General features: G+C 35.1%; 1 protein-coding gene across 2 annotated transcripts; it reads right to left on the bottom strand.

Annotated features, from left to right (window-relative positions):
• Positions 1–500: 500 nt before the first annotated feature.
• LOC129904006 (protein disulfide-isomerase 5-2-like) lies at positions 501–7,636 on the bottom strand. 2 transcript variants are annotated; one of them, XM_055979539.1, is made up of 6 exons: positions 7,326–7,392; positions 6,308–6,712; positions 5,793–5,896; positions 2,796–3,166; positions 2,173–2,480; positions 501–1,178 (listed from the first exon to the last, which is right to left on the bottom strand). In XM_055979539.1, the coding sequence occupies exons 2-6, from the start codon at positions 6,317–6,319 to the stop codon at positions 870–872; spliced, it is 1,104 nt and encodes a 367-aa protein (XP_055835514.1). In that variant the 5' UTR covers positions 6,320–6,712; positions 7,326–7,392; the 3' UTR covers positions 501–869. The 2 variants fall into 2 exon arrangements, with proteins under 2 accessions (XP_055835514.1, XP_055835513.1); XM_055979538.1 differs by lacking the exon at positions 6,308–6,712 and having other exon boundaries at positions 7,326–7,636.
• Between the last annotated feature and the right edge of the window lie 5,915 nt (positions 7,637–13,551).

The raw sequence follows: 13,551 nt of genomic DNA, 5'->3' as shown, positions 1-13,551 counted from the left end.
CACCAAGACTAGCAATTTTCAAGCCATCATTACTGATTTTGCAACAATGAAAATGTAATTAGTAGTATCAAATTGATCTGGGTTGTAATATCGATCATGTTTTTTTTATTGTAAAGTTAAACTACACTCCACAATGCCATCACTCGACAAACTTATAATTCAATCGAGATATAGAGGCCGTTTGGATTGACTTATAAGCTGTTTTCAGCTTTTTTTTGAGTGTTTGGCTAGCCAACTTAAAGTCATTTTGTGCTTAAAATAAGTCCCAATAAATAGTTGGGTTTATTTGGATGAACTTATTTTAAGCAGTTTATAAGTTGAAAACAGATTATAAGTCAAAAAAAAAAAATTGGCCCGTACCTACTTTTTAAAAAAAAACTTATAAGCAGTTTTCAACTTGTAAGCTGATTAAAAATAAGTCAATCCAAAGAGGCTAATAGAGATATCATCAAATTTACTGCTCATTAAAATCTTCAAATCCTCGACTGACTTACAATAGCTTTTGCTTTCAACATGCTGCGGGATTTAACAACATATATTATGTATAAGAATAAAACAAAGTAACATTCTCGTGTTTTGTTTTTCTAATTCATATTATACACAAGACAAAGTAAAATTTGTCCTTACAACTTCAATAATAAATAAATCACCAATCCTTTCACTAAAGCATTCCTTTCCCATCAGTGGATGCAGAGTATCCTACAAAGCAATTCTACAAGTATAGCTGTTCGTGTATTTGCTTATGATAAATTATGGATCTGAAACTTAAAACATCTCTCTGAGGCTGCCATGTCAATTGCTCATCTTGTCAAAAATTTCTCAAGCTATTTATTTCTGTGAGACTGAAATTAATGTTCCAAAAAGTGAACTTAATCTATCTTTTCTTCTTTATCGCCAGGACAAAGTGCTTCTCTGGCTTCTGATGGAGATGTAGAGCTCCCTGGATGATCAACATGCTCTTTTGAGGGCTCCTCTTTCACAGACTGCATGATCGTCACCACCAGTATCACAACGAGAACAAGGATAAGTGCTCCGATCATATACATTGAGTTTCTGAAAGCCTTGTAAGCATCTGAAGTGATGTGTTTCTGTATAACACTTCCTTCCCTGTAGCCTTTAAGAAACCGCGTAATTTGGGACCCCTGATCTTCATCTTCAACACTGTCTGAGCCGATGACCTATTGTTTGTGTAAAAGCTCAACATCAGTAAATAAAGTCAATTACTAATAATAAAAATTATCACCTCAATGCTTCACCTTAGTCCTAATGAGTTAAAAATGTGATTTACACTGTCAAACTTAAAAAATGAAGGGTGAAGTGTTAAACCTATAATATGTTTCCCAAGCCTACCAACAAAATGCAATACATTACAAGGTCATCTCAAGACTCAAATCCCAGTCAAATAGATAGAACACTCAAAACTTTCTTCCAGGTTCCTCTATGGCTTTACCATATGCATTCATTCTTCACAGAGAAGAGGAGCATATAAATATCAAAACCTATGCAAATATGTACAGACTAGGTAACTGATAAGAATTCATTATTAGTTTATTAAAACCTAAGCGGGCATCAAATCTAAAAGTTAAAAGTGACTCGTTCTCCTCATGAAGACAAGAATAAGACCATGTCCAATGGTTTTAAAATTGCCATAGTCCTGCAATATTTGTCACCCTTGAAACTTCTGGTGGTATCTACTAGCAGGAGAGCAGGTAACAATCCAACTGAGCATTTATGATGTTATTTCATGTTTTTGGCCTTTATGTTCCTTGTTTCTCTTTTTTCTTTTAGTACTAACATGACCTAGGCGATGTCTACTAAAGCCATTAGGTCAGCCATAGTTCAATATCACTTGTTGGAAATCTGAACCCCTGAAACACATTTATAATACATGAATAATTAATGTTTGCACTTCCATTACCAGGTGGTTAATTAATAGATAAGGAAATTGGAAAAAAAGGTGAAAGTCCAAACAAAAAGTAGGCTAACTACAGATTCATGCTTCTCTTATACTTAAAAGAGAAACTATAGAATGCGCGAGGTCATGCTTGTCGCTAACTTAACATGGTGAAGAAGCACACAAGCAAAAATGTTGTTTAGAGCTGTAAACCTTTGCTAGGCAAAACTACACTTGAAGAGAGAGAGAGAGAGAGAGAGAGAAGGTTTCAAGCTTACTGAAAAATACTCCTCGTCTCCGTCCCATACAATCATCATTGGTAGATTAATTTTCTTAGATACATCAAATGACTCGGCAAAGTCTTGCCACTGCTTGAACCCAACAAAAGCAAACACCAAGTCACGGTTCGCAGATGCAGCAGCTTTCAAGAGTTTTACTAGTCCTTTTGACCTCTCATCATTCTCATCTTCCACAATTGTTAGAACAATTTTCCTCTTGTCGTCTTTCAACGACTTCAGAGAATCTTGATTAATAGGTAAAACCAGAGGGAGCAAGCTCTGTTTGATATAATCCTCAAGGAACTTCTCTGCAACCATAGCAGGAAAGCGTAGATTCAGCCACTGTTTGTAATTCAAGGCACAGTTTCAGCTGAAAAATAGTTCTCAGTTGTTCTTTAATAGGGTGAAGATCAAATGCAGAACACCAAGCAATTAAAATGAACAAGGAACACCGTGTAAAGCTCATAGCCATGGAACTAGGGAAGCTACTAAGCATATACTTTGAAACCTTTCAAGAATAAACATAGAGTATTTGTCATTTGTGTGTTCCTTATGAAAAGGGAATAAAGCAAGCACAAGGGTTGTGACTTGTGACTACACCAAAATTTCAAGAACTTACTGACCTTCAAAGGGGCCATAAAATATGCTCTGTTCATTATAGCTCAGATGAAGGGCTACCAATGCAGGTACTTTGTCAAAATCATAGAATTCCATTGTTTTATCCGAGAAATCTTTTGCCACAGAAAACCATGCATTTTTCTTGTATTTCACCGCCAAATGTGATATGACAGACTCACTCAAACCAAAGCCTATGAATATAGGAAAATTTTTGCCAGCTTCTTCAATAAATTCACTAATTGCAGAGTCAGAATTGAGTATGGCCACATCAGAAGCGACAAACTTCTTCAAAAATCTCACAAGTAAATCTGCCTTTCTTGGTCCATAATAATCTGTTGGAACTCCATGCATGAATATCTTCAAAGTAGGAAATCCACTGCATTGCAACAAAAGAAACATTTCACCGTCTTTTTACATAATAACTGCAAACATTTACAACAACAGCTACACCTCAATTCAAAACATATTGGGGTCAGGTATATGAATCTTCATTGACCATATTTCTCCACATTAATTCATCTCAGGCAACAATTGCATTCATTTATTAGTGATAAATTACCGAAATTTCTAAAACATGTGAATTGGTATAGTCTGTCTATTTTGATTTTAATTGTCCAATGAAAAGAAAAGAGCACATAGGAACCTCAAGTCCAAAGTCTCTTCCGTTTTCATCCTCTCCCAAAAAGGAACATATGTTTGAACTTCAGTCCATGTTTATATTGAAGTGAAAAAGGAGACCGAGAAAAATATTTGTTAGCTGATTCAGCCTCATGGGGACTCTATAGAGAACATCCTCCACAGATTAAATAAGACCCCAATTCCAAATCCTTGGGCCACAGAGTCCACAACTCAGCATCACGTTCCCATTCCCACTTGCATTATCTTCTACCCACCAGCACTTTCCTCATTATGCCCCTTGCTGCTTATCTGACAAGGCTAATCTGCCTCTGACGAGGTCTCACCAAATAAAATGAGTATCCTACATCAGAACGCAACATTAGGTGTGAAAAGAAATTCCAGAAATGTCGTACTACTTAGATATGGGAGAGTCTAGAAGAGAAGGCACGTTGAGATCATGTTCTGAATTGGGATATAGAAAGGTAAGATTAAGGAGGCTCCAAAGAGGTGAAGGCAGTGGATGGTGGTGGCAGCTTTCAGGTGTAGTGAGACAGCAAAGAGGCCAGGGAAGGGTGCTCAAGCTAAGTTCCATGTTTTTGTGCGTGTGTGGTCCTCATTCATTGTTTTTTTGTCTGTTGCAATCCAAAAATGGTTTCATATATGGATGAATAATGGATCAGGAATGGAATTGCCACTGGGATCTAGGAACAAAGCTATAGACATAGGCAAAGGAGTAGTACAGAGGTTGGCAAGGTGGAAAGTCAAGACTTATCACTGGGGGAAGATTGATGCTGATAAGTATTGTCCTTGATGCCCTTCCCACATATGTGATGTCTTTATTACCGGGCAAATTGGAGAAGAGGTTAGACAAACTAAGAAGGGATTTTCTTTAGCAGGGAAACAGAGATAAGACAACTTTCCATTTAGTTAGATGGAGTTCACTTACACTCAACAAGAAGGGAAGGGGTTTAGGCATTAGAATTTTGAGGCAACACAACTGCAGCTTGCTGATGAAATGGTTGTGAAGATTCACTTCAGAAGAACAGGCACTATGGAAAGAAGCGACGGTAAAGTATGGCTCTCAAGGTTTTTGGATTACGAAAGTAGTGACTACACCATATGGAGCGTGTTTAAGGATGAGTATTAGAGCTGTTTGGTAAAACATTGTTGGTAATATTGGGTTTGTAGTGAGTGATGGAAGAAGGATTTCTTTTTTTGGGATGATAACTGGATTGGGTATGCTCCTTTAAAGATGTATTCCCTGATCTATTCAGATGTACTGTTTTACCTGATGCTAGTTTGGCTATTCTGAGGGGGCAACAAGGATGAAATTTCAACTTCAGGGACATTTAAATGATTGGGAATTGAGCATAATGTGGCTGATTTCTTGAAAGTACTCAAACCTTCAAAAGGTTTGACGGAAGGAACTAATCTGGAAAGCTCATAGAAGGGGCGCCTTTACAATAAAATCTTGTTTTAGGCTTCTGAATTCTGTTGGAAAGCAAGGAGGATGTTGACCTTGAGGAAATATCTGGATAACAAATGTCCCTTGTGAAGTGGAATGGCTCACCTGGTTGGTGGATAGAAAGGCTTGCTTGACACATGAAAATCTACAAAGGAGGAATCATGTAGTGCTCAAACTGTTACATATGTGGAAAAGAATCTGAGAATGTCAATCATCTATTTTGCATTGTCATGCTACAGATCAATTGTGGCAGTTGTTCCTTAACATGATGAGGCTTAAATGGACTATGCGCAGAGATACATGTGAATTTTAAAGTGCTGGAACATTAAAACAAGATGTACAAAGCAGAATAAATGGTGGTATACCATTCCTGCATGTAAATGGTGGAATATTTTGGAGAGAAAGAAATGACAGATACTTTGAAGACAAGGAAAACTCTAGGCAGAGGATAAAGATGAACTGTTAACTTTTGTTTTACTTTTGGTGTAAACAGAACTTTTTAAATGAAGCTGAGGCAGTGATAAATCTTATAGAATCCTCTAAGAATAAAAAGGAATTCATCTTAGGATTCTCTGTAAATACTTTTGAACAGTACTTTATTGGTGCTTGTTTCTGTTTTAATACACTTACCTTTCTCAAGGAAAAAAAGAAAAAAAGGAACACTGGATTAGGAATAGGAAGTTTTTTATAGGATCTGCATCTACAGTCTTTGGCGATCTATAGAAGACTAACAAATTGTTTAAGATAACAAACTGTGAATCTAATAATGCTAATAGAAATGTTTTACCAAACTAAAGAATAACTTATTCTCTTCTTTTGGTTCGAGCAACTTGATTTAACCAGAAAGCAAGTTGTACATTATGAATATGATTAAACAAAATAATTGTAGTAATAACTAATATGTGTAAAGCAGACATACTCAATTTCATATTTAGAAGCAAGACGACTGTATTTGTCAGCATCTACTTTTGCAATTACAACTGGCTGCTTCAATACAGCAAGATTGACAGACGCTTTGTCCAACTGCAAGGAACTTTTGTCAGAGTGCTTTGTGATGTTACAATCAAAAATATCTATTATTCAATAAGACAAACAAATGAAATACTGTTCACATGTATAAACTTGTATGGGGAAGAAAACAAAATAAATGTCCCTTCGTTGGTGAAAGAATTGTAACATAGCATGCAGAGTATGACACTTAGTGAACTCAAGTAAAGATCTTGATAACACCTTCTATTGCCGAGCATATCAATATCATCAAACTTTAGAAAGAAACAATTCAAAATCATCCTTCAAGAAGTTTCAGTGATCACAAGCAACACACTTAACCACCCAAAATAGAGGCATTCCTTAAAGGGAGAAATTACCTCTTAGACTAGAAGGACACAACTATGCCTATCAGTTTATAAACAGGTGGTAACAATCACTTCTTACATGACATATCATGATATTGTCTGACACCAATGAACTTCCTTTGCACGATTACTCTAAGCCTTGACATTTAATCAATATATCCTTTTTCGATCTCACTATCCTCTAGTGCTCCCATTTTCTTCTCCACTTTATGTATTGGGGAATGACTTGCTTTCCAAGGTATTGCAGAACTCTTTTTTTTTCTCTCTCTTGATTGGATAATTGACTTTGCATATGAACCTTACAAATTCTGGTGAGGAAGCATTTGACCAGTACCACAAGAGAAAATAAAGTCACAAGAAGTAACAGAATGAGTAATTCCTCACTAGTGACCATAAACAAGCTAATCCAGCAGCTAAGATCAGCCCCCCAGCAGTGTTTTCCTCAGCCACTTGAACTTTGTTGCTCATGGAAAACAGCTTCTTTCTGGCAGTTCATGTATCATGGATGTGAACATATATTAAGTTAAAAGCCGGCATCCAAAATCCTCTTTCATTGTAAATGAAATCATTCTATGCTCTTTAGTAGCATGAAGGGGAGCTTCCTTTTTCACATAAGTTTAACGTGAACATGATAAGCCCCCCCATCCCTCTATAGTTTCAAATCAGGGTAGATCATAAACATCTATTTCTCAAGTATCTTTCTTTTTTATAAGAATTTCTCAAGAGTCAAATATAATACTATCAACACCTTATTAGGTACATAATAGGGTGCACATATATACACTAGCAGCTGAGGCAGAGTTGATTCATGTACCAAAAAAACATTTTACATTAGTAGAGTATTAAACTGCCCATATATAATTAATTAATAATTAAAATTTGGAAATAAAACCTTAAGAAAAGAATAAACTTTAAGATGATATTACTTTATGTCCTGAAAGCTACAGCAATTAGTATATCTCTGTTATTCATTACGTAATTCGATGTAAATTATCCTTAATTTTACTCTAACAAGACATCAATGAAGTAAAATCATATCCAAACCATTTAAAAAGAAAAAAAAAGCAAATAGAGAAGAAAAAGAGAGGAAGTAAAACCTCAGGAGAAAGACGTTTGCAGTGACCACACCAAGGAGCATAGAAATCGACGAAGATATAATCGAAGGTAGAAATAGCGGCTTCGAAGTTGGATTCATCAAGTTCCAATACTTTCCCGTCGACGGCGAACTGTTGATTCTGCTCCGCCGCCGACGGCGAGGGAGATAGGAAGAGGAGGAGGAAGCCGAAGATCCAAATGGAGCAAGGAGGAAGCATCTTGTGTTTAGGTGAATGAAATTGTAGAACTGGATCCGCTTTTCCTTTTCCTTTCGTTTTTATAGTTTACGCTTCCTTTTCTATTTGGAAGAATGGAAAAGGGTCATATTTGCCCTTCCTTATACTTTTTGATATATTAATTTTTATGAACATGCTTTATAATTTCTTCCATTAATATGAAGCTTATTAAATTTATCAAATGAAATATTTTATAAATACGGTAAAAAAAATACAATAATTATGTAAATTCTGAATTAACTGTTAGGTTTTAAAGGTGTGAATAGGAAATGAAAGGTTGTGATCTTTACGAAGGGTTGTGATCGTTCTGAAAGGTTGTAACGTTTCGAAAGGTTGTGACTTTTCGAAAGGTTGTGACTTTTTCAACAAAATTTGTGACTTTTTTGAAGAGTTGCGACTTTTCTGAAAGGTTGTGACTTTTGTGAAGGGTTGTTACTTTTCCGATAAGCCACAATAAGTACTTGTTCACATTAGCTTTTGTTGTCTATAAATAGAGGATTTTTCTCTCATTTTTAAACATCAAATTTCTCCTTCTTCTGTATATATATTTTCTTTCAAATAAAATTGAGTCTTTGTGTGATTTTGTTGCTGCCTTTTGAGTTTGCTGAAATTATTTAAGTCTGAGGTACTGTTACTTCTTTAATAGTTTATCCATTTTATCTTGGGAGGAAATAATCTATAACCTCGGGTACAGTGAGGGGATTAAATTTCTTAAGGACACACAGTAAATTCTGTGGACTCGGATACAATTTTTTTATTATTTTCATCTTTATAGTTTCTGATTTACTAACCTTAATACAGTAGGAGTAACAAACTTAAGGAATTTAATATGTTTTTCTTGTATCTGACATTTTTGGATTGGGGTACGACAAATCTTAGAAGTCATTGCCATGGCCCATGATATTTATATGATTCTGCTATGTCTAAGTAAGTACATTATGAAGGAATATTAGACTTGATACCATAACATTGGTCAAATTAAAGATGATTAAGTTAAATAATGTGTTATTGTCTTAATAGTTTTCACAAACTATTTTCAAAGGTTTATTATCTGTTGTGATAAAATTGGATAGAGAAATACTTTTGTGTGTATCACATCCAATATTGGATGCATCTTTTAAGGATCTTAATCCAAGAACGTAGATGGAAAGACATTCTTTTTCCAGAAAAGAAGAAGAAAAGAAAAGTTTAATATTCGATTTGAAGAATATAAAAAACTTCATCGAATATTAAATTTATTCCATAAAAAAAACTTTATTGGTCTGACTACGTGGAAACTCTATAGAATTTATCATTCATAGATTTAAAGTCAGTCCAACAAACTTGGTAATAAAGAAAGTTTTTTGAAAAGAAAATCATGTCCTTATGATTTTTTAATTTTGTTTTGGAGACTAAAATTTGTGTAGTTTTCTACTATGTATGAAATTCAATCGTGTTTGATATTTGAAAACTAATATCTTTTGGTTTTCTACTCCTTTGGTTTGAAGAATATAAAAACTTCACCGAATAAATCACACTGTGCATTTGGTTTAAAGAATATAAAAACTTCGTCAAGAATATAAAGGGTAAACGATTTGAAGAATATAAAAACTTCATCGTTAACTAGAAACAGTGTTGTATTTTTGATTTTTGGAGATTAAAACCTCTTGGTTTTCTACTCTATCTGAATTTAAAATTGATTTGCAATCATAAAAACTTCATCAGCATTCAAAGTTCATTTAGTTGACGATTCGAAAAATATAAAAACTTCATTGTTAAGTAGAAACAAGTTGTACAAAGATGAAGTCTTTAGTGTTAGTATTTTCAATACTAAGTGGTCTGTCTAATTGTGACAGAAGGGGAAAAAATATACTACAACAACAACAACAACAACAACAACAAACCAGTATAATCCCATAATGTGGGGTCTGGGGAGGGTAGAGTGTACGCAGACCTAACCCCCACCTTGAAAGGTAGGGCGGCTATTTTCGAAAGACCCTCGGCTTTAAGAGAGGACAAGATAAAAGGTCAGATAGGGGCAAACATATAGAAAACAAGATGAAACAGGAATAGCAAAAGGGAAAGTCGTGGTAGAGTGGTACGGAAAGAAAGAGGCATAACTACAATAAATAAATAAATAAATAAGATAAGATAAGATAGGTAAGACAGTCAAAGTACATTGGCGCCACAACTATAAACAACAATACAATGCATTAGTCAAAAGGCAATAAACAATGAGCAGAACTGCAACTACTATGGTGCAAAGGATGAATCACTTAGCCTTTTAACCTAATCTGAGTCCTCCACAAAGGAAATTATAGTGCGCTAATGCGCCTACTAATAGGGTAGGATAACGCGACTATGTACTAGCCTTCTACCCGAATGCGGGTCCTCCATATACTCCTATCTAAGGTCATGTCCTCGGTAAGCTGTAACTGCGCCATGTCTTGTCTAATCACTTCTCCCCAATATTTCTTCGGCCTACCCCTACCTCTTCTGAAACCATCCATGACCAACCTCTCACACCTCCTCACTGGGGCATCTGTGTCTCTCCTCTTCACATGCCCAAACCACCTAAGTCGCATTTCCCGCATCTTGTCTTCCACTGAGGCCACTCCTACCTTGTCCCGAATAGCCTCATTTCTAATCCTGTCGCTCCTGGTATGCCCACACATCCATCTCAACATTCTCATCTCGGCTACTTTCATCTTTTGGACGTGAGAGACCTTAATTGGCCAACACTCCTCCCCATATAACATAGCTGGTCTAACAACTACTTTATAGAACTTGCCCTTAAGTTGTGGTGGCACCTTCTTGTCACATAGCACCCCGGAAGCGAGCCTCCATTTCATCCACCCTACCCCAATACGATGTGTGACATCGGCATCAATCTCCCCGCTGCCTTGCATGATAGACCCCAGGTACTTGAAACTACATTTCTTTTGGATGGCCTGGTCACCAAGCATAACTTCCGCGCCAACCTCATGGGGTGTCTCACTGAACTTGCACTCTAAGTACTCTGTCTTGGTCCTACTCAGCTTAAACCCTTTAGACTCTAGTGTGTGTCTCCAATCCTCCAGCTTAGCGTTAACTCCGCTATGAGTCTCATCGATCAGGACTATATCGTCCGCAAAAATCATACACCATGGTACCTCACTTTGAATTTGTCGCGTCAATACATCTATCACCAAGGCAAATAAAAATGGACTAAGGGCTGATCCTTGATGTAACCCCGTCACAATTGGGAAGTGCTCTGAGTCTCCTCCTACTGTCCTTACCCTGGTTTTGGCACCCTCATATATATCCTTGATCACTCTAATGTACGCCACCGGTACACCTTTAGCCTCCAAACATCTCCATAGTATTTATCGTGGAACTTTATCGTAAGCCTTTTCTAGATCAATGAATACCATATGCAAGTCTCTCTTTCTCTCCCTATACTGCTCCACCAGTCTCCTTATAAGATGGATAGCTTCAGTAGTTGAGCATCCCGGCATAAATCCAAACTGGTTCTCTGAAATAGACACGCCTCTCCTAACCCTCATCTCCACCACTCTTTCCCACACTTTCATAGTATGACTTAGAAAAAAAAATTGTAGGAAATATGTATTTTAATAGTATACATTTGAATGATTTTGTGCCTGCAATGAATGCCTCTATGAATTAAACTTTGACAATATGTAAAGATTGTCAGAGGAAATGAAAGCACTATAAATTTTTTTGTAGAATATTATCCTTAAAAGAGGTTTATGCTGTCAATATGTATTTTGATAGTATACATTTGAAAGCATGAGAAAACAAATATGTGGAAAATTATTTTCAAATACTTGAAAAATATTTTTGAGATCATATTTAAAATATGAGGTTTATTTGCTTGTGATAAAGACAAAATTAGCATTAGTGTCTAATTTAAATGTGGAAGCACATGATATGAAATTGAAAGACATTCTTGTATTATGTTAGACCCACAAAATTCTTGGAGTATATTTTGATCGTTGAGTTTCTCTTTTACTAGTATATGATATGATATGACTAGTATGAAACTATCAAATTAAATATATATATATATATATACTTGTTTAAAAGAGTTGTGTTCTCTTATAAAAAAATATCACTTAAAATGTTGTGATATTTCATGAAAATACATGTCTACTAAAATATAATTATTTGTATAAAAAAAATCATCTGTCAGGTTTTTTGTTACAAAGAAGCATTTGGTTCATATGCTCTTACTAGACCCGATGAGACTATGTTCATGGATAATTCTGCAACAACCAAAATTGAAGAATATGGAAAGGTCCTCTTGAAAAGGACATCTAACAAGGTATTGACTTTAAACAATATTTGTATTTGACAAAATTATAATAAATAAGAAAAAAAATTGTAGGGAAAGATTTACTTCACGGAGGGTCTTTTCAAATTAAATATTTCTGGTCCTTCTTACTTTCTTGAGTCAAATTGTTTATGGCATGAATGTTTGGGACATGTCAATTATAAAATCTTGTGAGAACTAATCAACTTAGAAGTTTTACCTAACTTTGAGTGCAATAAATCAAAATGACAAGTATGTGTTGAATCTAAGTATGCTAAGCATCCTTATAAATCTGTTGAAAGGAATTCCAGTCCCTTAGAATTGATTCACACATACATTTGTGATATGAAGTCAACACCAACTCGTGGTGGGAAAAAGTATTTTATAACTTTTATTGACGATTGCACTAGATATTATTTTGTCTATTTGTTAAATAGTAAGGATTAAGCAATAAAAGCATTTAGACAATACAAAACTGAAGTTGCAAATTAGTTGAATAAAAAGATAAAAATTATAAGAAGTAATAGAGGTGGAGAGTATGAATCTTCTTTTGCAGAAATATGTTTGGAAAATGGAATCATCCATCAAACTACTGTCCCTTACTCACCTCAATCAAATGGAATTGCAGAAAGGAAGAATCGAATTTTAAAAAAAATGATGAATGTTTTACTTATAAGTTCAGGTTTACCACAAAACTTGTAGGGGAAAGCCATCCTTACAGCAAATCGAATATTCAATAGAGTTCCCCACAGCAAAACACAGTCTATTCCCTATGAGAAATGGAAAGGAAGAAAATCAAACTTGAAATATTTCAAAGTGTGGAGTGTCTATCCAAAGTACAAGTTCCTAAACCTAAGAGGGTCACAATAGGACCTAAGACTATGGATTGTATTTTCATTGGATATGCTACAAATAGTAAAGCATGTCGATTTTTGATTCACAAATCCGAACATCGGGATATTTATGAGAATACGGTAATACAATCAGATGATGTTGAATTTTTTTGAACATATATATCCGTATAAAATTAGATTTGAAGTATCTAGTGAACGAACTAAATGACTTTGAGAAGAATCAAAGGAGAATGTACCTAATAAAGAGAATCCAAGGCGAAGTAAACGTCAAAGGACATCTACTTCATTTGGATATGATTTTGTAACATTTCTTCTTGAAAATGAGCCTCAAACATTTAAAAAAGTTATGTTCGCTGCAGAGTTATCTTTTTGGAAAGAGGCTTTCAATAGTGAGATTGATTCAATATTGAGCAATCATAATTGGGAATTGGTTAATCTTCCATCAGGAAACAAACTTGTAGGTTCAAAATGAATTTTCAAAAGAAAAATGAAAGCTGATGGAACTATTGACAAATATAAGGCAAGACTTGTCGTCAAAAGATTTAAACAGAAAGAAAGTCTTGATTTTTTGATACATACTCACTTGTAACTAGGATTACATACATTGGGTCGTTAATTGCGCTAGCTGCAATATAGAGCCTTGAAATTCATCAAATGGATGTAAAAACAACTTTCTTAAATGGAGAATTGGAGAAAGAACTTTACATGGAACAACCTGAGGGCTTTGTGGTTCCTGGTAAAGAAAATAAAGTTTGCAAACTTGTTAAGTCACTTTATGGACTAAAACAAGCACCCAAACAATGGCACACGAAGTTTGATCAAACCATGTTGACAAATGGATTTAAGA

This window comes from Solanum dulcamara, chromosome 9 (genome assembly GCF_947179165.1).
Source record: "Solanum dulcamara chromosome 9, daSolDulc1.2, whole genome shotgun sequence".
NCBI lineage: Eukaryota > Viridiplantae > Streptophyta > Magnoliopsida > Solanales > Solanaceae > Solanum > Solanum dulcamara.
This window is presented reverse-complemented; position numbering and strand designations above follow the sequence as displayed.